Genomic DNA, 27,790 nt, shown 5'->3' on the forward strand with positions numbered 1-27,790 from the left:
TTAAAGATAACTTCATAATTTATTGTTTTTTGTCTGAGGATAGAGGATCAGTAGCAGAAACATGGTTGATGTGCAGCGTGAGCTTCCAAAAGACGACCAGAGCACTATCACATAATATCCTTCTTATCGTCATTAAATAGAAGAGGTAGTAGCAGCTTGAACAGAAAATTGACCACAACAGTGTAAATAATAGTGTGTTTGGACTAGAGAGACATGTTGTGGATCCATGGGTCTATTGCTTTAAATAATAAATATTAATTATTTAGACATGGTGAACTGGGACTATTGCCATAGATGACAAAATTTGGAAGCATAATGAGTGAAGGGGATAGGAATAGATTTCAAGGAAATAAATAGACAGGTTGATGAAGTGGTTGCATAAGTGCAGATGAAGTTCCTGGGTAGTTAATTTTGTTCACATTTCAGAAGAGCGATTATTTCATCCATTCATGGTATCCCTTCTGAAATGATAGTGCAAAATGCACAAAACTGTGCAAGTATATACAACTCTCCAATTGGGTTCCACAAGAAATGTCGCTGGAACGCCAGAATCATTGTACAGGTTGCATTATCATTCTGTAATAACTCTTAAAGGTTAGGCCTGGAAATATTAAACAAAACATTTCGGAACAGAAGCATTTGATTAAGTGTAACAAAATGGATTTCCAACTTAAAATATTAGCTTGATTAGATTGGCAGGTAGGGACTGGGTAGGGAAAATCTCCCCTTTCTGGAGTGTTAAATACTGAAATATGAAAGCATTTCCTTAGTGACAAAATTATTTTCTATAATATAGAAACCTGATTAAAGATGCTCACTTTAAACAAAGACAATAAGAAATCAAATCCCCATGCATGCCAGAGCTTGCCTTCTGGATTATGGGGAAATCGTAGAGTTTTCATTAAACTGAAGATCTGATAACGTGCATAATATCATGTTTCAAACAAATTATCACAATTATAAATAACACCTGCTAGCAGGGCCAAAGCAATAGCCTTTTCTTGGAGGTAGAAATATTCTTTTTTTTTTTTTAAAAGGAAAGCTTATTCCCTATTCCAAATAGTCTAATGAAAAATAAATCTCTAGCTGAATGTTGACCAAGTTGACATTTTCACAAACCATTACATAGAAAAAGTTAACAAAAACGTTCCTTTGGTGGGAACACATTTTGTTTAAACCAACTGGGAGACTAGACAGAGGTTGGAGCCCTCAGGGTATTCAATGAAATTGTGGTTGGACGTTCCCTTTTGTTGAGGTCAAGCACAGGGGAGGAGCTGAAATCAGCAGGTTTTCATTCACAAACAAATCCTAGCCGTTAAACTATATTGTTGGATAATATTATCTGAAGAACCCCTATATCCCACTTTAACCTGATTAAAATAGCCCTGGTAGCGTAGCTGTTCTATGAACTTTAAATACATTGCTATCAACGGGTAATAATAAAAAATTCCTAGAGACTTTGATTCAAAGGTCAGTTTATTGTCACATGTACCAATTAAGGTACAGTGAAACTCAAATTACAATGAGGATGGGCAATTAATGGTCCAAGATTTTAAAAGTTTATAGAATTTTATCCTATAGGCCAAGAAATCAAACTATCCGGTGTATCAAGCCAACCCAATTAAATGCTGGATTAATTTGTCCCTTCTGAAAACAGTTTAACATTGGCCAACATGTTATTGTACTCGGCAAAGAGAATAATTTTGAGTTGCCATCCTCTATCACCCCCCCCCCCCCCCCTCAGTAATTTGCCGGCCAAGTTCAATCAATCCAAAGAATCTGTTCCTCCCAAGTGATTTAATGAAATAGTACACATGCTTCCACATATTGGCTAAACATCATCCATCCCATTTCAATATATAAAATAATGTGTTCTGCAGGAATGGAGGATAGCTTCGTCACAAAAAGGCTTGCAGTTGCATAGTGTGCCAACATAGTATTACAAATAAGGAAAATTAGAGATAAATACCACAGAATTTAGCTTACTTGCAATGATATAAAAGCATTCACGGCCAGAGGGGAAAACACGGACAATGTGAAGCGAGAGCTCAAGGTGAAAGGGAAAGAAAATTGACATTTTGGAGAAACAGGGGAAAAAAAATTCACAATTCATTCCATAATCAATAGTTTTGAGCTTCTACTTCACTACAACTGCAGTGAATCCTATTGGAGACTGCATCATATTAATAAGCATGCTGTTAAGACAAAATTAAGTGGCATTTTCATCCTTTTGATTCAAATTACTCAAGCACTTATCGTCAAATGTTTCCACACAATTCCAAGTTCTAGACATTAGATGATTGTATTTTTATTTAGTTTTTTGTTAAAATTTTAAATCTTTTCCAGTCTAGAACCATCACCAATTAAGATTTCAACAATCCACTGTCATGTGAAGCATCTACAAATTCATTAATCAGTTGACTACACAAGGTTCAGGAAGTCCACAGGAAACTTGACCAACTCCACAAGAAATCACCCAAATGTTTTGGCAGAAATCACAAGGCAGGTGGTCTTTAAAAAGCTACTGAAATTCAATCTTCTATTAAGCATCATTATGTTCTAGTCTCCTGAACAGTCCAATTACAGGTTTCCTCCCTGAAGACAGGAGAGGGTTAATAAGCTGGATGGTAGGTTACAGCTCCACCATAAATCAACTATAGTATTTTTCAACACATTCCAGTACTGATGGTAGCAAACAGCAAGCACTGGAATTACTTTTTTTCACCATTAAGAGCCTGCAAGATAAACAGAAATATTTTATTCTGGTGCAAGAATTCATTAAAAAAAAAAGTTTTCCAAACGTCAGGGAGATTTATCGCAATCTTGGAAACGTTGGAAAATTTCTGGAAGTTGCATGCTAGTTCACCTATCACACTATGGTACCAGATACAAGAGAATGCAGATAGTGGAATTTGGAGCAAAAAAACAAACTGCATCTCTTTGGGGGGGGGGGGGGTGGTTCAGAGAGAGAGAGAGAGAGAGAGAGAGAGCGAGAGAGAGAGGGAGAGGGAGAAATCTTTAATGGTTCAGGTGGAGACATTCCATCTGGACTGAAAGTGGAGTGAAATTATAACCAGCATAAAGAAGAGAGAGGTTGGGGTGAAACAGAAGCCACTGGGTGAATGCTGGACCAAGGAGGGGTGAATGAAGGAGGCAGACAGAGACAGGTAAAATGGTGCCGCTTGGGAATAGCAGAGAGAATAGATAAATATCGAGACAGGTGTGGTAGAAAAATAGAGAGTTTGCAAAAACCTTGTTGGAATAAGCACTAAACCAAACCATCCCAAACTTCAAATGTGGCAGAAATATCAGGAAGGTTTACCTTTCTAGTAAACTCTGGAAGAACAAATGCAGCCCGATGCATTTCTGCATTATAATATTTTAGCTGCATCCTATTGACTTCTTCAGCTGACAGCTGCCGCACAGGCTCACGGAAATTTGTTTCCTATAAATGAATCACACGAATTAGTTTCTACTGTAGCAAAAGCAGAAAGATTTCATAAAGTACTTGTACTTTTAGTTTAATGATATGCATCCAACTTATATTTTACATTGATGTGAAGCTGTTAAAAATAATAATGCTCTTCACCAGCAAAGCAGCCACCGATATGACCTGTCAAACTAACATGGTTTATCTTTTGCAAATCATTTCCAAAGAAAATATTCTGAGTTTAATACACTGGAATTTAGAAGGATGAGGGGGGATCTTATTGAAACATATAAGATAATTAGGGGATTGGACACATTAGAGGCAGGAAACATGTTCCCAATGTTGGGGGAGTCCAGAACAAGGGGCCACAGTTTAAGAATAAGGGGTAAGCCATTTAGAACGGAGATGAGGAAGAACTTTTTCAGTCAGGGAGTGGTGAAGGTGTGGAATTCTCTGCCTCAGAAGGCAGTGGAGGCCAGTTCGTTGGATGCTTTCAAGAGAGAGCTGGATAGAGCTCTTAAGGATAGCGGAGTGAGGGGGTATGGGGAGAAGGCAGGAACGGGATACTGATTGAGAGTGATCAGCCATGATCGCATTGAATGGCGGTGCTGGCTCGAAGGGCTGAATGGCCTACTCCTGCACCTATTGTCTATATGTTTAATGGTCACAACACAATTTCATATAACCACCATATTTAGAGAATACTAGACCAAACCTCTCCTGCATTGGTGCAGCACCCTGTCCTCTCCCCTCTCTCCTCAACCCCCTCTCCCTTCTTCCCCACTCCCCCCTCCTTTCAAACTTTAAAATGTGAATAACTTAAAAAATATAAGACTGATTTCAATAAAACTACTTGCATTATCACTAAAGTGACAATGGTGCGTAAGGTGGGCCTAAAATTGTCGCGCTATCGAGTACCGTTTTGGCTGAAGTTCAGTCACAAACAAGATAACAAACGAGAGTTTTAGTATATAGATAATAACAAGGAATTTCAGATGCTGTTTTACCAAAGAAAGACAAAAATGCTGGAGTAACTCAGCGGGTCAGACAGCATCCTTTAGATATTTAGAGATCTGCACAGGCCAACAATACCAAATTGCAGGTGCAATTAAATAAGTACTAAGTAAATCAAAATTCTCAGTGATAAATGAAAATACTGGAGGTTTCATAAGTGCTACAGCCTGTTTTTACTTAACCTCATGGCAAGAAACGTTAGCAACGACTTGTACTTCAGCAATGCCAGCAAAACCAAAGGAGGATGCAGCATCTTCAATTCACCAGACACTGAGCATTCTCTGGTCACATCAAATGCCAGACAATGAAGATGAACATGAACTTTAGCACAACTCACAGGCAGCAGATAGAGCAATCTAGAAATTGAGGAACAAATTGAAGAACACTTGACTCACAGAATTTTTACTGCACAGCATGAAGCCGATCTGACCACTGGGGTACGTTGGTATTGTGCTGTATGCATATTCAACCACTGGAAACAAGGACTTACAGAACCTCTGCATCTCCTTTATAAGCTCAAGGTGCAGCCACTGACATTCACCTACACAAGTCAGAGTCAGAGGGAAAAAATCAGAAAATTCCAGTTCTCCCATTTACAAAAGGTGTTGCCAACTTGCAAATTTTCTCTCTAAATTTTACACGGTCCCCTGCTGTCCAGCCATTATTTAAATAAGGAAACTTAGATTAAGTGCAGAAAACCATTATCATTGGGTCACTGAGCTGATAGGAATCAAATTTGAACCTTCCAGGTCAATAGCTCCTTAAAAATGCAACACAGTGGCTGGTATATGCTGGTGGAAACAAAAGCGAGTGGGATTTAAAAAGCATTTTGACTGGCACGTAAACATGCAAGGAATGAATGGATTTGAATCACGTGCGGGCAGAATAGATTAGTTTAATTTGGCACCATGGCTGGCACAGACATCATGGACTGAAGGGCTTGTTCCTGTGTATTGCTCTATTTTTTTAAATATATGGACCACCATATAAACTGGATGATCAAAATGTTTAATTTCTAAAACAAGCATTAAAAGTTACAAACGTTATAACAAAGCTGGAATTATTTTTTGTCCATATTTAAGAGGGTTTAGAGTCAACAATAACAAATTAAAGTGTTGGGAAGAGGATTGCCAGAAGTACAAATATAGTGGTACTGTTACTTGAGAAAAATTGATAATTATTCAGACTGGATTTTTAGTTTATGCCTTCCATGAGGAACAACTGTAGAAAGTCAAATATTCTTATGCAAGTATTACACAGACAGAAAATTCAATATGGCCTTTTGGGGAGGTTAACAAAGACATTAAGTATAAAACACTTAGTATATTGTTTTAGCATTAATTTACCACAAGGACATTAGTATATACAATTGATTTATGCAGTAACTGTCAGAAAACCTGCTAGTCAAGAATACTATATTGATCTGGTCGTACAAATTACAATAAATGTAATTTTATTGGCCTATTCATGATGCAGCTTAAACTACCAAGTGGGGAATTGAAAATTAACACAGGGATGGTTTCAAATCCTCCCAAAACACACAAAAGGATTCACATTAAAATTAAAAGCCCATATTTTATTAAGGAAAATAAAACTAGTTTATTTAGAAAACAAGATTTGGTTATGCATTTTTAATTTTTTTAATTTTTTTTTGTTTTATTGGAAGCAGTTGTGTGAAAAAACATGAATTTTGTAGCTTTATGAACAGCTTCAATTTTAACACTTTTCAAAAAGGGCATTTAATTAAAAAGAGAAAGAAAAAGAGAAATAGAAAAAAGGGGAGATATACCCGACAACCCACCCATGTGCCCGCTCACCCAGCCCTACGAGTGATTTTGAATTGTGTTCAAATATTGTATTGTTCGAGAAAATCAATAAAAGGTGACCATATCTTTAAAAAATTGCTTCAGTTTGTCATTCGAGATAAACCTAATTCTCTCTAAATGTAATGTGTCCGTCATTTCTGTAATCCACATCTTCACTGGAGGAACTTCAACACTTTTCCAGAGTTGAAGTATGAGTTTTTTTGCTAATATTAGTCCATAGCCGACAAAGTGTCGCTGAAAAACAGTCAATGTACTACATGCTTCTGATATTCCCAGTATTATCAGTTTTGAGTCTGGCTCTAATGGGATTTTCAGTATATTGGAGAAAACATTGAATATTTCCATCCAAAAACGTTCTATTTCTGTACATAGTATGAAACTATGGATTAAAGTGGCTTCTTGGAATTGACACTTATCGCAAAGAGAAGCACTGGTGAAAATTTTGTTCAGTTTGGTTTTTGAATAGTATAACCTGTACAGCACTGAACTGTATCAGGCAATGTCTGGCATTTAAGGAGCAAGTATGGATATGTTGTAAGCTTTCGTCCCATGTATCGTTGGAAATGTGTCGACCCATCTCATCTTCCCATGCACGCCTGTGCATCATCTTTAAGGCATTCAATCTGCCAAGGAGGGAAATAGGCAGTGTTTTCCAAAATTGAATATAAGTATGGAGTTTTGTAATTAATGGAGGGAAATTTGTTTTAAACAGGAGTGAATATTTCCTGGTAACGTAAACTCCGAGATATCTGAATTTATCGGTAACAATTCTAAAAGGGAACTGTTGGAGCCGGGTAACATCTTGTTCGATAATTGGCATAATTTCGCTTTTCTTCCAATTAATTCTGTAGCCAGATAAGATGCCGAATTGGTCTATAATGGATAGTAAATTTGGGATACTAGTTCGGGGGTTAGTGATGTATAATAGTACATCATCTGCGTAAAGGGAAATTTTGTTCGTAGTATGTTCAGTATTGTATCCGTATTTGCCTGGGTGGGACCTGATGCTCTCAGCAAGTGGTTCTATGGCTAATGCGGATAGCATCGGGGAGAGAGCACATCCTTGTCTAATACCCCTGAATAAGCAAAATTTAGATGAGAGGGTTTGATTGGTTAATATACTGGTGTTCGGGTTCCCATATAAAAGCTTCAGCCATAAGATAAAGTTTTCGCCTAATTGGAATTTTGGTTATGCGTTTTACTTCAAGTTGGAAAGTGGGAAAAGAAAATTCAAAGTGCTATAAAGTCAGAATAAAATACAAGTTTTATAAGGAAAAATACAAACTACTAACCTTGAGCACCGATGATCCCACCTTCACGCAACGCATACTTCATCAGTTGATAGTAAGATTCCTGAAATAGACTTTCAGCAGGACCTTGGAGTCAAAGGAGAATGACAAGCGCAGCAAGGATTAAACAAGGAAGGGGAGCAAAAAAAATGTTTAAATACTACAAGCATATTTTATATTTATACAGTTGACTTCTTTGTGACTTTTTGTGCTTTTCAACTACTTAGCAATTTGGTAACCATGAATGGTACCAAATAGAAGGTCTGGACAGGGAAATGGAAAATGAATTAATTACAAGGCCTCCATCTACGCCCAAGATGAGGTGTTCCATACCAGGACATCCCCTCTTCCATCATAGATGAGGCCTTCACACGTTTCTCCTCGGTACCCCGCAGCTCCGCCCTTTCTCCTCCCCCCTTGTCGTAACAGCCATCGGCCATTGCCTACAATACATAATCCACCGACATTTCCGTCACCTCCAACGGGATCCCATGAGTCCCATCTTCTCATCTCCACCCCTTTCCGCCTTCCACAGAGACCGTTCCCTTCGCAACTCCCTGGTCAATTTTATACATCGGCGAGTCCAAACATAGACTGGGTAATCGTTTCGCTGAACACCTTTGTTCAGTACGCCTGGACCTACCTGATCTCCCAGTTGCCAAACACTGATTCCCATTCTCATTCCCACACTGATCCTTCTGTCTGAGGCCTCCTCCATTGTCAGTGAAGCTAATCATAAATTGGAGGAACAGTATCTCATATTTCTCTTAGGCAGCTTACAACCCAGTGGTATGATATTGATTTATTTAACTTCAAGTAATCCTGGCACTCCCTCTCTCTCCATCCTTCCCCAAGTCACACCAGGTTCCTGTTCTCACCTAGCAAACAGCTAACAATGGCCTGTTTCCTTTATCATTGTTATTTTTTTGCTTATCTTTAATTAATTTATTCTACACCGATGAACCAAAACATTATGACCACTGACAGGTGAAGTGAATAACATTGATTATCTTGTTACAATGACACCTGTCAAGGGGTGGGATATATTAGGCAGCAAGTGAACAGTCAGTTCTTGAAGTTGATTTTTTAGATTTAGAGATACAGCGCAGAAACAGGCCCTTCGGCCCACGCCGCCCAGCGATCCCCGCACATTAACACTATCCTACACCCACTAGCGACAATTTTTTTAAACATTTGCCCAGCCAATTAACCTACAAACTTGTACGTCTTTGGAGTGTTGGATGCAGGAGAAAAACCATGAGTGACTTTGACAAGGGCCAAATTGTTATGGCCAGACAATTGGGTCAGAGCATCTCTGAAATGGCAAGGCTTATGGGGTGCTCCCGGTCAGCAGTGGTGTGTACCTACTGACAGTGGTCCGAGGAGGGACAAACAACAAACCGGCGACAGGGTGTTGGGCGCCCAAGGCTCATCGATGCGCGAGGGCAACGAAGGCTATCCCATTCGGTCCGAACCGACAGGTCTACTGTGGCACAAGTCACAGAAAAGTTTAATGGCGGTCGCGGGAGGAATGTGTCGCAAAACACAGTGCATCGCACCCTGCTACGTATGGGGCTGCGTAGCTGCAGACCGGTCAGAGTGCCCATGATGACCCCTATCCACTGTTGATGACCCCTATCCACTGTTGATAGCGCCTGCATTGGGCACGCGAGCATCGGAACTGGACCTTGGAGCACTGGAAGGTCGCCTGGTCCGGTGAGTCCCGTTTTCTTTTAGATCACGTGGATGGCCGTGTACGTGTGCGCTGTTTACCTGGGGAAGTGATGGCACCAGGATGCACTGTGGGAAGGGAGTGTGATGCTCTGGGCAAATTTCTGCTGGGAAATCCTGGGTCCGGCCATTCAGGGTCGAGTGGTCTATCTTGTCAACGTCAAGATGGACGTCAATTTGACACGTGTCACCTACCTAAACATTGTTGCAGACCAGGTATACCCCTTCATGGCAATGGTATTCCCTGATGGCAGTGGCCTCTTTCAGCAGGATAATGCACCCTGCCACACTGCACACATTGTTCGGGAATGGTTTGAGGAACATGATGAAATGTTCACGGTGTTGCCCTGGCCTCCAAATTCTCCAGATCTCAACCCGATTGAGCATCTGTGGGATGTGCTGGATCGACAAGTCCGATCCACGGCAGATCCACCTCGCAACTTACAGGACTTGAATGATCTGCTGCTAATGTTTTGGTGCCAGATATCACAGGACACCTTCAGGGGTCTTGTAGAGTCCATGTCTCGGCGGGTCGGCGCTGTTTAGGCGGCACATGGAGGACCAACAGCATATTAGGCAGGTGGTCAATGTTTTGGCTCATCAGTGTATATCTCTTTACATCACTGTCTATATCTCTTGTTTCCCTTTCCACTGACTCATCTGAAGAAGGGTCTCGACCCTCCAGAGATGCTGCCTGTCTCGATGAGTTACTCCAGCATTTTGTGCCTTATTAATATTTAAGAATATTTCCACTTCTTCCTGGTCACCCAAGGAAAGCTGGTGGAGTCCAGCGGCCAGTTACTTTTACTCTTTACCAACTGGACTCTTCAGATTTCGTACCTACTGGATCTGAGGAATCAGTAATAATTACATCAAATGCATCCTCGTTCTCCTTCATGAACGCAAAGCCATCACCAACGTGGAGTTTTAACTTTGGGCTCGAGAAACCCACCGCCATACCAGGAAGGTACTTTTTGGAAACTTTTATTACATCCTAAAGATTTTAAAAAAACATGTAAGGCAAGTGTACCACAGTTTATACACTTACTTAACAAATGGTATGGCTCACATACAATGTTACAAATGGCAAACAGGGCTGTGGGTCAGCTGCTGGCTTTCAGCCCTGGGGCAGTGTTTGGATGAGATGATCATTTAACCTACAAAGATCCTGAACATGACCGAGGTTGAGGCAGGGACTATCCCAACGTTTAAACAATAGTTAGACAGGTACATGGATAAGACATGTTTGGAGGGATATGGGCCAAACACGGGCAGGTGGGACTGGTGTAGCTGGGACATGTTGGCCAGTGTGGGCACGCTAGGTTGAAGGGCATGATTCCCTCTATGACTCTAAATAAGGGAGTAGGGATTAGATTATGTTAAGAGGATTGTGAAGCAGCATAGATGAGGCATAAACCTTGGCATGGATCAATTAATCAGCAATTGTTTGTGTATAAACCCAATGAAAATGAAATTACGGAGTTTAAATTTCTGCCAGTTTATGATCTGATTCCACTGCAATGGTATCAGATCATGCTTGTTATGGAGCATACAAATTTTAGGCAAATTAAGACATGACTTGCTAGTCTGTCCCAGTCTAATTTTATCTATGTTTCTCATGATGCCCTTGCACATTTCAAACTAATTTTGCATTTCAATTTAATCATGCCTTCCAATCTTTAGTGATTTAGAACATTTAAAGTTACAGTTTTCTGTATGTCAAATAATTAAAAAATGGCTGGGGGTATTCATTAAAAGGATCTACTGTTTAGCCAACTTGATGACATCAGCTGCCTGCCACCAGAAATCCATTGGCACAGATATCTGCCAGGTAAACAGAATTCTTGAAACAAAATCACAAGATCCTTTGTGGGGAATGGATGTCACATTGTAAGTGAAGACAAATTCAGGGCTGGTGTACAATTATCAGGTTGCAATAAGTCTATCCCCTACTCCCAATTCCTCCGTCTACGCCGTATCTGTGCCCAGGATGAGGTGTTTCACACTAGGGCATCAGATGTCCTCATTCTTTAGGAAACGGGGCTTCCCCTCTTCTATTATAGATGAGGCTCTCACTAGGGCCTCCTCTATATCCCGCAGCTCCGCTCTTGCTCCCCCTCCCCCCAATCGTAACAAGGACAGAATCCCCCTTGTCCTCACATTCCACCCCATCAGCCAGCGTATCCAACAAATTATCCTCCAACATTTCTGTCACCTCCAACAGGATCCCACTACTGGCCACATCTTCCCATCTCCTCCCCTTTCTACGTTCCGCAGAGACTGTTCCCTCCGTAACTCCCTGGTCCACTCGTCCCTTCCTACCCAAACCACCCCCTCCCCAGGCACTTTCTCCTACAACCGCAGGAAATGCAACACCTGTCCCTTTACCTCCCCTCTCGACTCCATCCAAGGACCCAAACATTCTTTCCAGGTGAGACATAGGTTCACCTGCACCTCCTCCAACCTCATCTATTGTATCTGCTGTTGCAGATGTCAACTTCTCTACATCGGCGAGACCAAACGCAGGCTCGGCGAGACCAAACGCAGGCTCGGCGATCATTTCGCTCAACACCTTCGCTCAGTCCGCCTTAACCAACCTGATCTCCCGGTGGCTGAGCACTTCAACTCCCCCTCCCACTCCCTGTCTGACCTTTCTGTCATGGGCCTCCTCCAGTGTCATAGTGGGGCCCACCAGAAATTGGAGGAACAGCACCTCATATTTCGCTTGGGCAGGTTACAGCCCAGCGGTATGAACATTGACTTCTCTAACTTTAGATAGTTCCTCTGTCCCTCTCTTCCCCTCCCCAGTTCTCCCACTGTCTTCCTGTCTCCACCTATATCCTCTTTGTCCCGCCCCTCCGACATCAGTCTGAAGAAGGGTCTCGACCCGAAACGTCACCTCCAAGATGCTGCCTGACCTGCTGAGTTACTCCAGCATTTTGTGATACCTTCGAGGTGTCATTAAAGATATACAAAATGTATTCAATATGTAGAGATGTGCTCCATTACCTCGTCGATTTCACACTGTGCTACAGACTCCACAGTGGAATGTTTCACAACTTCTCGCAATACTCCACCATCACCACCACCAATTATTAGGACCTAAAATATAAAAAGTGATAATCAAACAACACATAAACAAGAAATTCCATATACATTTAAGAATATTTACTAATAGGCAACTTAAACAATTTAAGCTTGCCTGAGAAATGCTGCATCTGTACACCCAACAATTCAGCAAAACTTCACGAAAGAAGCAACCCACACTTTATGCACCCACCGAGTGTGAGCATTTCAGTGAAATACTTCGAGAACATGTCACAATGGCATTTCCTCAAAACAATTAAATCACTCATCAAGGAGGCTTAGCTTTAGATTTATTATTGTCAGGTGTACTGAGGTACAGTGAAAAGCCGTATTTTACATGCTATCCAATCAGATAATACTATGCACAAATATAGTCGAGCCAAACTCAAATATAGGTACAGCAAAGGGAAAGATACAGAGCGCAGAATAACGTTCTCAGCATTGTAGCGCATCAGTTCCATAAACAAAGTCCAATGCGTTCGTAGCAATAGACAGTAGGTGCAGGAGTAGGCCATTCGGCCCTTCGCGCCAGCACTGCCATTCAATGTGATCATGGCTGATCATTCACAATCAGTACCGCGTTCTTGCCTTCTCCCCGTACCCCCTGACTCCGAGACAATAGACAATAGGTGCAGGAGTAGCGACTCAGACCGTACCCTAGCTTTTGGAAGGGACATTAAGAAGCCTGAAACAGAGGGGAAGAAGCTCTTCCTGGGTCTGGTGGTGCTTTCACGCCTCTGTGTCTTTTGCCTAATGGGAGCAGGGCGAAGGAGGTACAGGTCGAACATCGATTTTCCAGCACCCTTCTTTCCAGAGCCTTCTCATACTATCTGATTTTCCCGGACCAACAGGATCACGTAATTATGATAGAATAAATATATGCATCCCGTGTCTCTAAAGCACCATGGACTGCTAGAAAATTAAATAAAACAAATATTCAATGCAAATTAATTTTACAGCAAAACTCGTATTTCTTGTATGTGCAGCCTGGACGACAGTCAACGAACACATTGCTCTTGGAAGTCTCGATGTGGGCACTGGCTTCCAAATTTGTTGCAAATGCAGTAGGGCGGGCCCCGCTGTCCGACGCAGGCCTCCAGGAAGAGTCCAATGGTACTGGAAAGGTCAGCCTAAACACTCACCCGGCTCTGGCAGAGCTTCAGAGCCCCGGTCCCAGGGGGCATATTCGACCAGCCGATTGGCGCGGAAGTGCTGATGAAGTTGAGATCCGTTGCCTTACCCATCCTACATTTCTGTATCACCAGGGTGGGATAAGTCTTTGATTATGTTGGCTGCTTTTCTGAGGCAGTGTGAAGTATAGATGGAGTCAATGTTGGTGGGTCTGCTCTGTGATGGACTGGGATACAACTTATAATTTCTTGTAGTCTTGGGCAGAGCTGTACCCAAACCAAGCTGTGATGCAACCTGGCTGTGTGCTAACTATGGTGGATCTGTAGAGGTTTGTTAGAATCATTGGAGACATGCTAAATTTCCTAAGGAAGCAGAGGTGTTGATGTGTTTTCTTGGCTGTCTTATCAATGCAATTGGTCCACTACACTCCATTGGTGATATTAATGCCAAACAACTTGTAGCTCTTAACCATTTCCAGAGATTTCATGGAACTATTCAAACTCTATCACTCCTCCTCATCCAACCAGCCTCTGCATCCAACATATCATTCTCTGACATTTCCGATACTTTCAACATGATCCCACCACCCACCTCATCTTTCCATCCTTGCCACTTTCCACAAAGTCCACTCCCTCAGCAACTCCTTAGTCTGCACATTCCTTCCCAACAAACCTGTCCCGTCCAGTGGCATTTTTCATGCAATTGCAAGACGCAACTGCCCGTTCCTACACTTCCTCTCTCACTTCCCATCCAGGGACCTTGTTCAAGGTGAGACAGAAGTTCATGTGTACCTCTTCTCACCTCATATACTACATTCTCTGTTCCTGGTGAGGTCTCCTTTACATCTCGACCTTCTACATCTCCTTTACATCAGCTCAACCAAGCATAGATTAGGCAACCGTTATGTCAAATTCTTGTGCTTTGTCCTCCAAGGCCTGCTGGAGCCTTCGGCTCCTAACCAATGTAACTCCCTTCTCATTCTAACAAATCTTTTCTTGTCCTCCTCCGTGGTCTGAATGAGGCTACATGCAAATTAGAAGAACACCACCTCATATTCTGCTTGGGTAGCTTACAACCCAATGGTACGAACATTTAATTCTCCGAATTTAAATCATAACCCCCCAACTCCTGCTCTCTTTCCCCAGCCATCCCAGTGCATAATTTCCCCCACCACCATGCCCCCGAATCGTCTTCTCAACTACCATCCCCAAGTGCACCATTTCCTTTTTATTACCCCATCTTATTTCTCCCCTGCACTGTTCTGCCTATTGTAAATGCACACTACATGGGCAGTTGGAAAATCAACTGCAAGAATTTTTATTTAGCACATTTACTGTAGGTGTAATCAGTCCAAAGATAATTATTATATAGGTGTTATTAAAATAAGCTCCTGTGCAGAAAAATCATGGCAGAAAATGCACTTTTAAATAAAACAGACATTTGGAAAGTTGCAATGCAGCTAGAGAATGGAATCGTAATGGACAGAATGGAAGACATTGCAACAAAATATTTTGGAAAACAAAAAAATAATTGCTCTATATAGACAAATATCAGCTGGTTTAGTGCAACTTGCTCATGCATGGAACATCGAGTATTAATAGTATCGATTCATTTTGTTCTGCAACATGTATTGGCTCTCTTTTTATTCTGCTAGATACAATTAACCTTCCAAAAATTTATGTTTACTCTACCCCATCCTGTTCTTTCCCATATGCCATTGTTTTCCTTAATAACCGATTGTAGCTTTATCCCATTAAAGGTACAAGATAAATGGACCCACAGTCCATCCCAGAGCTGCCATCTGGAGTCCATCTTCCAATCTGTGGAATGAATTCAAGAAACCATGGAATTTTGGGAAGATGACAACCACCATGTCCAAAAGCCATTTTTCTTTGAAACTTTGAGACAAGTCATCAGATCTCAAGGATTGAGATCTCTCTCATTCCTCAAATACCTTATTTTAAACTAGTAATTTCAAATGACCTTTTCTTTCCCAAAGGCTTTTGAGAAGTAAAATACCTTTTAATTTTACCTTTTTCGGATTAGGATGGCTGCAGAGTGTCAAATTTGCGATCATTTCTTGGTATGCAAACTCATCCCTTTCAGTGCACTGTATCACACCATCCAGCACCAAGACATTACCATAGGTTTTGCTGCAGAGAAAAAAAGAATAATTCAATGTAATTTTAAAAGTGTAGTTTAGACTTTAAATGTGTGCAATAATGTTGCAGTTAAGCTTTCTATAAGACAGGTCACTTTCATTAAAATGCTGAGAAGGTTGTTTACCAAATAAAAGTCATACCCCTGCAATAGTCAATTAGGTATAATCACCAGTTTGGCATCAAATATGCACACACCTACTGTTTTGCACTCAGGCCAACAGGTGGAATGCTATTTTATGGACAACTGTTACCCTGGATTTTGGATAAGAATTGGCTAGGATTCTCCACTGGATATCAACGGCTTGGATATAAGGAATAACATCTAGGTATAGTTCCACAAGGTTCAGAAACCAGACAAGAAGATCCACTTCCACGCAAGTCACAAAATTGGTAAACAGTTTATAGCAAAAATTTAATTTTGTGACATATTAAATATGTATGACACGTTTTCACCTTCAACAATAAAATATAATTACCGGAGTCTTTCTTGAAAATAATTTACTACAAATGTTTATTCTAAATTAATTAAATGTAACCATTGTGCTATAATTTGCTTTAACATTTTCAGAGTTTGGGCATAGTCGGGTGGGGTGGGGGGGGAGGAGAGAAGAGCAAGGAGGAGGAAGTACACAATGAAAACTGCTGGGAAGTACAACTGCTAAGTGCAGTTATGATATTCTCGAGGGAGAAAAATATAAAAATGACCGATATTTGTATGACAGTGTATAATTAGAACACAACAGCCTAAGATTCAGAACGAAACCTGCGTTGCTGCCATGCCAGAAAACTTAAAATGTGTTTTAATGATAGCACAAGAGAAAAGGCTTGAGAATGGTATAGATTTTTTCAAAAACTGCCTTGAATCAATTATTCTAGATTGTATTTTTCTCAACACCCGACTTGACCTTTAATAGCTAAATAGTTGACAGTAAAGCTCCAAACTCTGTTACAAGACACAAAGTGCTGGAGTAACTTAGCAGGTGAGGCAGCAATTCTGTGGAGAACATGGATAGGTGATGTTTTGAGTTGGGACCCTCTTTCGGAATTCTTCTTCAGGGTCACCCAAAACCTCACCCATCTATTTTCTCCACATATGGTACCTGATCCAATAAGTTACCCCAACACTTTGTCTTTTTTATATACAAGCATCCACTGTTCCGTGCACATTCAATAATCTGTTATCCAATTATCCGTATATCTGATGGTTTGGAGCCTGTTCACCAGGTTTACCATGGTCCTTTACTTCAGCCCTATTTCCCCTGCTCTCAACCTTTTTTTTGGTACATGGATGAAGCATAGGTGCTTCACTCAAAAGGACTTGAAAGTATCATTACATTTGCCAAATTTCTACCCAGCTCTCATTTTCATGTGGTCCATGCCCATTTCTTTCCATCCTGGCTCTCTGTCTCGCTGAGGGTAGTTTTGTGACAATCTCCTAGACTGAACGTTATCTTGACTGTACTTCCTGCCACCCTGTCACGTGCAAGTACAATCAATTTTCTCATACCTTCTTCTCCCTAAGAGAGCAAGGATAGACACTCTGGTCATCACATACCATTCCATCTGCCTCCATGTTAAACAGACCAAGCTTCACAATTTCCACTACCAGACATATCCTCCCCTCTTCTGTACTTTCAGAATTCCAAAGTGATCATTCCTTTAACAACTCCCTTTCGGCTCCACCAAGCTTTCCCTTTCTCATAGCACTTTCCCAAACACCCACTGGAAATGCAACACCTGCCCTTCTATCTCATGCTTTCCCACCATTAAAATCGTTGTAGGCGAAGCACCAATTCGCTTGTACTTCTTCCCATCTACTGCATTACATTTAATGCCTAAAGTTGAGTTTCCTGTGGAGAACCCAAACACAAACTGAGTATTCACTTTGTGGAGCACCTGCATTCAAGACCACAGGGGCAATCAGAGCTTCCAGCAACCCATCATTTTATGTCTCCATCCAACCCTCAATCAGACATACACAGCTACAATTCAGCCAAATGCAAGCTTGTGGCAACTTATGCAAAAGCATTTCACCTTCCATCTGAATGTGTTGCAGCCTTTTACACTCAACATTGAATTCAATGGCTTCAGATTACGTGCACTGTTTGTTGCAGTTGGCCGATTCTAGAGTCGACAATTCATCTGATTCTGTTGACTGTTATCCCCCTTTCTAGTAGGGCTACTTGACCTAATTTGTCAGCCACACAGCTCTGTTTTTCAAAGTTTTTTTGCATTATTTTGTTGAGATCTTCACCTGGAGTACTGTGTGCAGTTTTGGTCTCCAAATTTGAGGAAGGATATTCTTGCTATTGAGGGCGTGCTGCGTATGTTTACTAGGTTAATTCCCGGAATGGCGGGACTGTCGTATGTTGAAAGACTGGAGCGGCTAGGCTTGTATACACTGGAATTTAGAAGGATGTGAGGGGATCTTATCGAAACATATAAGATTATTAAGGGGTTAGAAACGTTAGAGGCAGGAAACATGTTCCCAATGTTGGGGGAGTCCAGAACCAGAGGCCACAGTTTAAGAATAAGGGGTAGGCCATTTAGAACGGAGATGAGGAAAAACGTTTTCAGTCAGAGAGTTGTAAATCTGTGGAATTCACTGCCTCAGAAGGCAGTGGAGGCCAAGTCTCTGAATGCATTCAAGAGAGAACTAGATAGTGCTCTTAAGGATAGCGGAGTCAGGGGGTATGGGGAGAAGGCAGGTGCGGGGTACTGATTGAGAATGATCAGCCATGATCACATTGAATGGTGGTGGTAGCTCGAAGGGCCAAATGGCCAACTCCTGCACCTATTGTCTATAACTGCTCTAATTTCAGATTTTGCTTCCTCAGTCTGCATATCGCCACTTATCCATGTTCTCCAGAGATACTGCCTGACCTGCTGAGTTACTCCAGCACTTAGTGCCTTTTTTGGAAACCAGCATCTGTAGTTCCTTGCTTCGACATCTCTCAGATGTTGCTTATGCTATCTCGAACAGCCCTTGTTCAGCAATCAATCAGGTTATGTCATGACCAGCTTATCTCCATAGCACCCTACGAGTGTCCTATCCATCACTCTCACACTCCCTTACAACTTAAAACCAGGGCTGTGGAGTCGGAGTCATGGAATCGGTCGGCGTCAGAGCAATTTTGGTGCTGCTGGAGTTGAAGACACAAGAAATCAAGGAGTCGGATGTTGTGGGTATCGACTCCACAGGCCTGCTTAAAACTAACATTATTAAATCAATTTTCCACCTGGGGTAAAAAAAGTTCTATCGTATCATAACGTAACGTATTTGGTCTTTCACCATTCTGGGTCCTCAAATTTTATATTTTTTTCCTTTCTAGACATGCTACCTAATCTACTGAGTGCTTCCAGCATCTTCTGCTTTTATTTCAGATTTCCAGCATCTGAATTTTTTTCTGATTTTCATTGATTGGAAAAAACAACCCACTTCATGCCTGTGAATATTTCTGTCACTACTCACCACCATCGCCCAAACATACATCTTTTTCCATCTCATCCAAAACCACTATAAACATGAATGCCAGGCTGTTGCTCCTGCCCTTCTTTAAGTCTGTTCCAGTAGTAGCTGTTAACTGTCTCCTCAGCCTCTCCCCAACCAACGGAACAACATGGTCTGTCCATTCCCTCCACAGAGGCTGGCTAGCCCGCTGAGTTTCTCTAGCACCTGTTTTTACTCAAGATTCCAGTATCCGCAGTTTCTTGTGTCAACATAAGATTTTTTTTGCAGGAAGGTAGACAGATCCAGATAACTGCACGAGATAACTATCAGCAAAACCTTTTTTAAAATGCACGGTGAATACTGCTGAATATAAATCACGACTTGAATTGCCAAATGAATGGTCATGTGACCGTTTCTGTTGATTCAGCTGTCATCTGCCACAGTGCACAAATTAGCTTGCCACATGTAGAAAGAACAGAGCCAGAAAGAGAAAAAAATGAAATAACAACCACCTAAATTATATCACAGAAGTCAGACGACACGAAAAAAAAAGACACAAAGTGCTGGAGTAACTCAGCGAGTCAGGCAGCATCTCTGGAGAACATGAATAGGGGATATTTCGGGTCAGGACAATTTAGACTCTTGTTTGCATTTCTTCCGGCTGCACTAGTCTTTGCACCGTTCTGCTACTTTGCATTTGATGTATTTATTGTTGTATCTATCACTAGTGTGTACTGTTTACTTTATGAGCTTCAAACAAATAAGACATTTCATTGCATCCTGGAGATATGACAATAAGTTAATCTGAGTCTAAATCCAATATTTCTCAAGAATGTATTTCTATTTCGTTACGAACTTCTTGCACATGATGTTGGTATAGACATATAAGCAAGTGAATTACTAGATTCATGAACAGTTCAGCTTCATGTCAATAGATCTAGAGAATAAACAGGCCACTATGACTACAAAGGTGAGAGCTGCTCGAATGTTTAATCAGAAGGATAGGTTTTAAACAGAGTGTATGGTCAACAAAACCCTAGTTCTACCTCCACTGTAATTTCAAAAAAGGATTTAGAGAGAGAACAAATCTAGACGGCAAGTAGTTCAACAAATTTAAGCAAAAACCCATTAGAGACTTAATATGTCTAGGAAAGAACTGCAGATGCTAGTTTACACCGAAGATAAACGCAAAATGCTGGAATAACTCAGCGGGATTGGCAACTTTCCTGGAGAGAAGGAATGGGTGACGTTTTGTGTTGAGACCCTTCCTCAGACTTTCAAGTGTCTGAAGAAGCGCCTCGACCCGAAATGTCACCCATTCCTTCTCTCCATAGATGCTGCCTGCCTCGCTGAGTTACTCCAAAATTGTGTGTATCTTCAGTTGGAAACTTAATATCTGTCACTGTATTACATTTGACATGTTCATTCATTTCTGTGGCTCTAAACAGTAAAGCACCAGCCAATTTATACTGTTTTGATCAAAGACTTTTGGGTTAAATCTGTTTCAATGTATGTCCCTAATCAAAATAGATTCCCCAAATGTGCTCTCGATATAATAGGTAACTTCTAGAATACAATGGAAACATCTTGATTTCCAATCCTACAAAAGGCAATTTGCCATTTACTGTATCATACAACATGGGCTTCATCACCACACTCTGCTTCCTGCTGCAACTGTTTCACAGTGGCACAGTTTGTGGAACCACTGCCTCAGAACCAATGACCTGGGTTAGATCCTGACTTTGGAAACTATCATGGCATTTGCAGTCAACCTATGATCATCTGGGTACTGCAATTTGCTCCCACATCCTAAAGAAGAATGGGTTGGTAGGTTAATTGGCCACTAAATTACCTCCACAGATGAGTAGCAGAATCTGCATGGAATTGATGAGAATGTGGGGAGAACAAAATAATGGAGATTAATGTAAAATTAGTGGGTCGTTGATGCCTGGTGCTGTCTCAGTGGCCAAAGAGCCTGTTCCTGTTTTGTATATTCTATATTGTGTGCAGTGCAATTTTCATTAAAATAAGGTTGCAATTGATGCCACTCAAACAAGTTGATCATCTCATTCAGTTATCCTAGATTAACAACTTTTGATTACATTTACAAGACTTAATAACCTGAATTGGTATGATTGTACAAAACTCAAATGCAGTAAGATTGAGAAGGACCCCACTTCAGCAGACCAAAGTGTACTACCATATAAATGGGAATAATTTGGCCTGTATAAAGCAGAAAGAAATTCCCAAATCCTGAGGCATTGCAAGGACATTGAAATGTGGGTGTTTATGCAAAAAAATTTGAACGGTAAAATGATCAACCAAGATCACCGTGGGTGATCACTTAAAAAGTGGGTTCCTGACATAAGTGAAGACAATTTAACATGGCATTACATTTGCCACAAACATTGCGGGCCAATGGGCCAGTTCCTGTGGAGTACTGTTACATGTTGTAAAGGCAAGATGCAAAATGCTTATAAAATATCAGGCAGATCTTAGCTGGAGAAATACAGGTAATTTGGGCACAGCACTTCTGAAAAAATGTCAAAACTTTAAAAACGGCAGAGATTTATAGAACAGTCAGAGGAATTAAACTGCACCATTGCAAGGAATGTAGATAAACCAAGGTAGACAATAGACAATAGGTGCAGGAAGAGGCCATTCGGCCCATCGAGCCAGCACCGCCATTCAATATGATCATGGCTGATCATTCTCAATCAATACCCCGCACCTGCCTTCTCCCCATACCCCCTGACTCCGCTATCCTTAAGAGCTCTATCTAGCTCTCTCTTGAATGTATTCAGAGAATTGGCCTCCATTGCCTTGTGAGGCAGAGAATTCCACAGATTCACAACTCTCTGACTGAAAACGTTTTTCCTCATCTCTGTTCTAAATGGCCTACCCCTTATTCTTAAACTGTGGCCCCTTGTTCTGGACTCCCCCAACATTTGGAACATGTATCCTGCCTCTAACGTGTCCAACCCCTTAATAATCTTATACGTTTCGATAAGATCTCCTCTCATCCTTCTAAATTCCAGTGTATACAAGCCTAGCCGCTCCAGTCTTTCAACATACGACAGTCCCGCCATTCCGGGAATTAACCTAGTAAACCTACGCTGCACGCCCTCAATAGCAAGAATATCCTTCCGCAAATTTGGAGACCAAAACTGCACAGTACTCCAGGTGCGGTCTCACTAGGGCCCTATGCAACTGAAGAAAGACCTCTTTGCTTCTATACTCAACTCCTCTTGTTATGAAGGCCAACATTCCATTGGCTTTCTTCACTGCCGGTTGTACCTGCATGCTTCCTTTCAGTGACTGATGCACTAGGACACCCAGATCTCGTTGTACGTCCCCTTTTCCTAACTTGACACCATTCAGATAATAATCTGCCTTCTTATTCTTACCACCAAAGTGGATAACCTCACACTTATCCATATTAAACTGTATCTGCCATGCATCCGCCTACTCACACAACCTGTCCAAATCACCCTGCAACCTCATAGCATCTTCCTCACAGCTCATACCACCACCCAGCTTTGTATCATCTGCAAATTTGCTAATGGTACTTTTAATCCCTTCATCAGTCATTAATGTATATTGTAAATAGCTGCGGTCCCAGCACCGAGCCTTGCGGTACCCCACTAGTCACTGCCTGCCATTCTGAAAGGAACCCATTTATCCCCACTCTTTGCTTTCTGTCTGTCAACCAATTTTCTAACCATGTCAGTACCCTACCCCCATTACCATGTGCTCTAATTTTGCCCACTAATCTCCTATGTGGGACCTTGTCGAAGGCTTTCTGAAAGTCGAGGTACACCACATCCACCGGCTCTCCCGTCAATTTTGCTAGTTACATCCTCAAAAAATTCCAGAAGATTAGTCAAGCATGACTTCCCCTTCGTAAATCCATGCTGACTCGGAACGATCCTATTACTGCTATCCAAATGCTCCGCAATTTCTTCTTTTATAATTGACTCCAGCATCTTCCCCACCACTGATTTCAGACTAACTGGTCTATAATTTCCCGTTTTCTCTCTCCCTCCTTTCTTAAAAAGTGGGATAACATTAAATACCCTCCAATCCACAGGAACTGATCCTGAATCTATAGAACATTGGAAAATGATCACCAATGCGTCCACAATTTCTAGAGCCACCTCCTTAAGTACCTTGGGATGCAGACCATCAGGCCCTTGGGATTTATCAGCCTTCAGTCCCATCAGTCTACCCAACACCATTTCCTGCCTAATGTGAATCTCCTTCAGTTCCTCCGTCACCCTGGGATCTCTGGCCACTAGAACATCTGGGAGATTGTTTGTATCTTCCTTAGTGAAGACAGATCCAAAGTATCGGTTCAACTCGTCTGCCATTTCCTTGTTCCCCATAATAAATTCCCCTGCTTCTGACTTCAAGGGACCCACATTTGCTTTGACTATTTTTTCCTCTTCACATACCTAAAAAAGCTTTTACTATCCTCCTTTATATTATTGGCTAGCTTACCCTCGTACCTCATCTTTTCTCCCCGTATTACCTTTTTAGTTATTTTCTATTGCTCTTTAAAAGATTCCCAATCCTCTGGCTTCCCACTCTTCTTTGCTCTGATATACTTCTCTTTTATTTTTATGCTGTCCTTGACGGCCCTTGTCAACCACGGGTGCCTCTTACTCCCCTTAGAATCTTTCCTCCTCTTTGGGATAAATTGATCCTGCAACTTCTGCATTGTTCCCAGGAATACCTGCCATTGTTGTTCCGCCGTCTTCCCTGCTAGGGCCTCCTTCCAGTCAAATCTGGCCAGCTCCTGCCTCATGCCTCTGTAATCCCCTTTGCTATACTGTAATACTGACACTTCCGATTTTCCCTTCTCCCTCTCAATTTGTAGAGTAAAACTGATCATATTGTGATCACTGTCTCCTAATGGCTCTTTTACCTTGAGTCCCCTTATGAGATCAGGTTCATTACACAATACTAAATACAGAATTGCCTTCTCCCTGGTAGGCTCCAGTACAAGCTGTTCTAAGAATCCATCTCGGAGGCACTCCACAAACTCTCTTTCCTGGGGTCCATTACCAACCTGATTTTCCCAGTCTATCTGCATGTTGAAATCTCCCATAACCACCGTAGCATTACATTTGCGACATGCCAATTTTAGCTCTTGATTCAACTTGCACCCTATGTCGAGGCTATTGTTTGGGGGCGTGTAGATAACTCCCATTAGGGTCTTTTTACCCTTACCATTCCTCATTTCTATCCATACTGATTCTACATCTCCTGATTCTATGTCACCCCTTGCAAGGGAGTGAATATCATTCCATACCAACAGAGTGACCCCACCCCCTCTGCCCACCTGTCTGTCTTTTCTATACGTTGTGTAACCCTGAATATTCAGTTCCCAGCCCTGGTCCTCTTGTAGCCTTTAACTCCATCTTCATATTCCCAATTTGTCAACCCCTCCCCCCCCCACTACTTAGTTTAAAGCCACACTTGTAGCACTAGCAAACCTGCCTGCCAGAATGTTGGTCCCCCTGCTGTTAAGGTGCAACCCATCCCTTTTGTACAGGTCACCCCTACCCCAGAAGAGATCCCAGTGGTCTAGAAATCGAAATCCGTGCTCCCTGCACCAGCCCCTCAGCCATACATTCATATCCCCGATCTCTCTGTTCCAGCCCTCACCAGCACGAGGTGCAGGTAACAGTCCAGAGATAACCACCCTCGATGTCCTATTTCTCAGTCTTCTTCCTAACTTTCTAAACGTACATTGCAGTATCTCCTCCCTCTTCCTCCCGATGTCGTTCGTGCCCACGTGCACAACTACTTCCGGTTGATCGCCTCCCCTCGCTAGGATGTTCTGAAGCCAGTCCGTGATGTCTTGAACCCTGGCACCAGGGAGGCAACAGACCATCCTCAAGTCCCGCCTGCCGTCACAGAATCTACTGTCCGTACCTTGGACAATGGAGTCACCCACTACTATGTATAAGAAAATAACTGCAGATACTGGTACAAATCGATTTATTCACAAAATGCTGGAGTAACTCAGCAGGTCAGGCAGCATCTCGGGAGAGAAGGAATGGGCACCCACTACTATGGCTCTTCCTGACTTCGGTCTCCCCGGTCGAGTCTCCTTGCCTGGATTAGAGCCGCCAACCTGTCCGCCGCTCGGACTGGAAGCGTCTTCCGCCCCGACAGCTCCCAAGAGGGTGTACCTGTCCACGTTCACTTCCCCCTTGAAACGGTCTCCCACCCTCGCTCGACCTGGACCCTTAGCGTGACAGCCTCACAGTAGGTTCTGTCCAGGAAACTGTCGCATTCCCGGATGGCCCCGAGGTCATCCAGCTGCTTTTCCAACTCTACCACATGTCCATTCAAGAGCTGTACCTGGACACGGTTCTTGCAGGTGTAGCTCCCAGAAGCTCCAGCGGTGTCCCTACCTTCCCACATCCTGCATGAAACACACTGCACCAACTTGCCTGCCAATACTTTAGCGTCAAAAAACAAATCAGGTTCCAAAACAAATTTATCCTCCTCACCTAAGACTCGCAGCCAAAGACTCGCACTTGTCTCACAGGGCACCTCCATCGACAGGGCCAGCACCCCTTGTGCCAGCCTTGTTTATATCAATCACTAAATTGCCTAATTGGCCAATTTACCAAACTTCTAATTTAACCAATTAATGGGACCAATTGGACAGTCCTTAGAGCCAAATTGGACACAATAGATGAGATAATAACTTCTTCACATATATACAAAATAATTGGAAACAATAAAAACACTGTTTGCATTCTGACAAATTAATAGCAGAATTAAACCCTACAGCTGAACTGTAAGTAACTTCAGAACCTGGTTAGCAAGAAATCGTTTTCTACATTACAAAATGAATTGAAAAGTTAAAGCTTTAGTTAAAGACAACATCTAAGACCAGGCCAGCATGGATGGTGCATTGCTGTCTGTTCTCCTTTTTAATTAAACACAAAATTGATATCCAAAACTTTGCTGCTTATGCCCTAACTGCCATCAAATGCCAAGCATCCCATTTCAGCATTTGCTGGCCTGCATTGGTGTAGTTTAGTAAAACCTTCTCAACTTTGTTTTCAATCAACCACCCCTCTCCTTCACCTTCTCCAGCCCATTAATATGTGGTGATATCGGCAAACCAAGTTAACAATTCCTCAGTTCTAAATGTACTTTCAGATCCAATCCATGGCCATCCTTTTCTGCAATCTTTGCAAGCCTTTTAACCCGCAGGCTTGCATCCCCTCTCTCCGTCCCACCCTCATCCTAGTCATAGTACTAGTTTCCAAATGACTTTCACTGTCCGTATAACTCGTTATCACCTACCCCACAGCCAACAATAGACCTTTGTGGGCTCCACCTTGCCTTGATCATCGGTGCTTCTTACATATCTTTCATTCATTTGTTCTATATCTCTCGTTTCCCTTTCCCCCGACTCTCAGCTTGAAGAAGGGTCTCGGACCGCAACGTCCTGTTCCAGAGATGCTGTCTGACCCACTGAGTTACTCCAGTATTTTGCATCACCCTGGGATAATTCTGACCTGATCAACCTAATGCAACCACTCAACCTACGTTGTACACTGAATTTTGTATACAAAAATGAATTTCACTGTACCTCGGTACATGTGACAATTAAAGTACCAGGCTGTCTTCAGGTGCCAAAACCATAAACTCTGGAACCAACTCCCAGTCAAAAAATACCTGTTCTCCACGTTTAAGATGTTAGTTAAAATCCCACTCCTTTGCCCAGACTTGTGCTCATCTGATGTATGGACACGGAATGGGACTGAACGTCCCGATGACATTATGTAACCCTATACTCGCAGCCGGTTGTCAACCCGACCCATTGACGGCCGGTCACTGCAACACTACTATTACTGGCGACATGAAGGCATTTTCGTTCCACCCTCTCTCCTTTTTAAGAGTAAGTTGCCCGCTGGCTGCTATTTTCTCCGGTGGGGAAATGCCTGACCTTTTGAAGACCACCACGTCCTGGAAGGGAGACTTCTGATGGTAGAGGACCTCTTCCACCTCCAGGGACATGGCTTGGCCAGGCCATAGTGCGGAGGTCTCGGTGAACCAGCCGCTTTTGATGATGTCCATGGCTGGGACGCCGAGTGTGACTTCGGGCCCGTTTGCCCGCGTGTCGGTCGGTCGCACCGGTATCTTCGCTCGGGCTCGTTCGCCGGTCAGTCGGTCGCACCGCCGGTGTGACTTCGGGCTCGTTCGCCGGCCGGCCGGTCGAGACAGGGGTCTCGGGCCCGCCCACCCGCCCGCTTGCTCGCCGGTCCGGTTAGTTGGGTTCGGTCCCGGCCTCTCACACACACCGCCGGTGTCGTCGGGCCCGATCGCCGGTCGCGCTGGGACCTGGTGGTGCCTCGCGCCGTTCGTTCCCGCCGGTCGCCGGGTGGGTCTCCGGGCTCTGGTGTCCTGGGCGCCCGACCGTTGGTGCCGGCTTCACCGCTTCTTTCTTTCTCTCTCTCTCTCTCTCTTTCGCCCGCCGGCCGGCCGGCAACAGCAGCCACGCAAACACCCGGCGAGCCGCAAGAGACGAAGGCCAAAAGCGCATGCGCACCCCCCGCCCCCCCGGACTTGATCGGGAGGCCGGCGCCCGATTGACAGGCCTCCCGGCCAATGGGGCGGCGCGTCCGCCCGCCCCACCC

General features: G+C 42.7%; 1 protein-coding gene across 1 annotated transcript; it reads right to left on the bottom strand.

The window, feature by feature from the left end:
* Nucleotides 1–27,677, bottom strand: srm (spermidine synthase). The gene is made up of 8 exons (XM_078425152.1): nucleotides 27,100–27,677; nucleotides 15,541–15,661; nucleotides 12,300–12,392; nucleotides 10,131–10,284; nucleotides 7,563–7,646; nucleotides 4,840–4,985; nucleotides 3,323–3,445; nucleotides 1–2,735 (listed from the first exon to the last, which is right to left on the bottom strand). Exons 1-8 carry the CDS (start codon nucleotides 27,228–27,230, stop codon nucleotides 2,712–2,714), a joined length of 876 nt encoding a protein of 291 aa, XP_078281278.1. The 5' UTR covers nucleotides 27,231–27,677; the 3' UTR covers nucleotides 1–2,711.
* Nucleotides 27,678–27,790: the final 113 nt, after the last annotated feature.

Source organism: Rhinoraja longicauda, chromosome 30 (assembly GCF_053455715.1).
Source record: "Rhinoraja longicauda isolate Sanriku21f chromosome 30, sRhiLon1.1, whole genome shotgun sequence".
NCBI classification, from domain to species: Eukaryota; Metazoa; Chordata; class Chondrichthyes; order Rajiformes; family Arhynchobatidae; genus Rhinoraja; species Rhinoraja longicauda.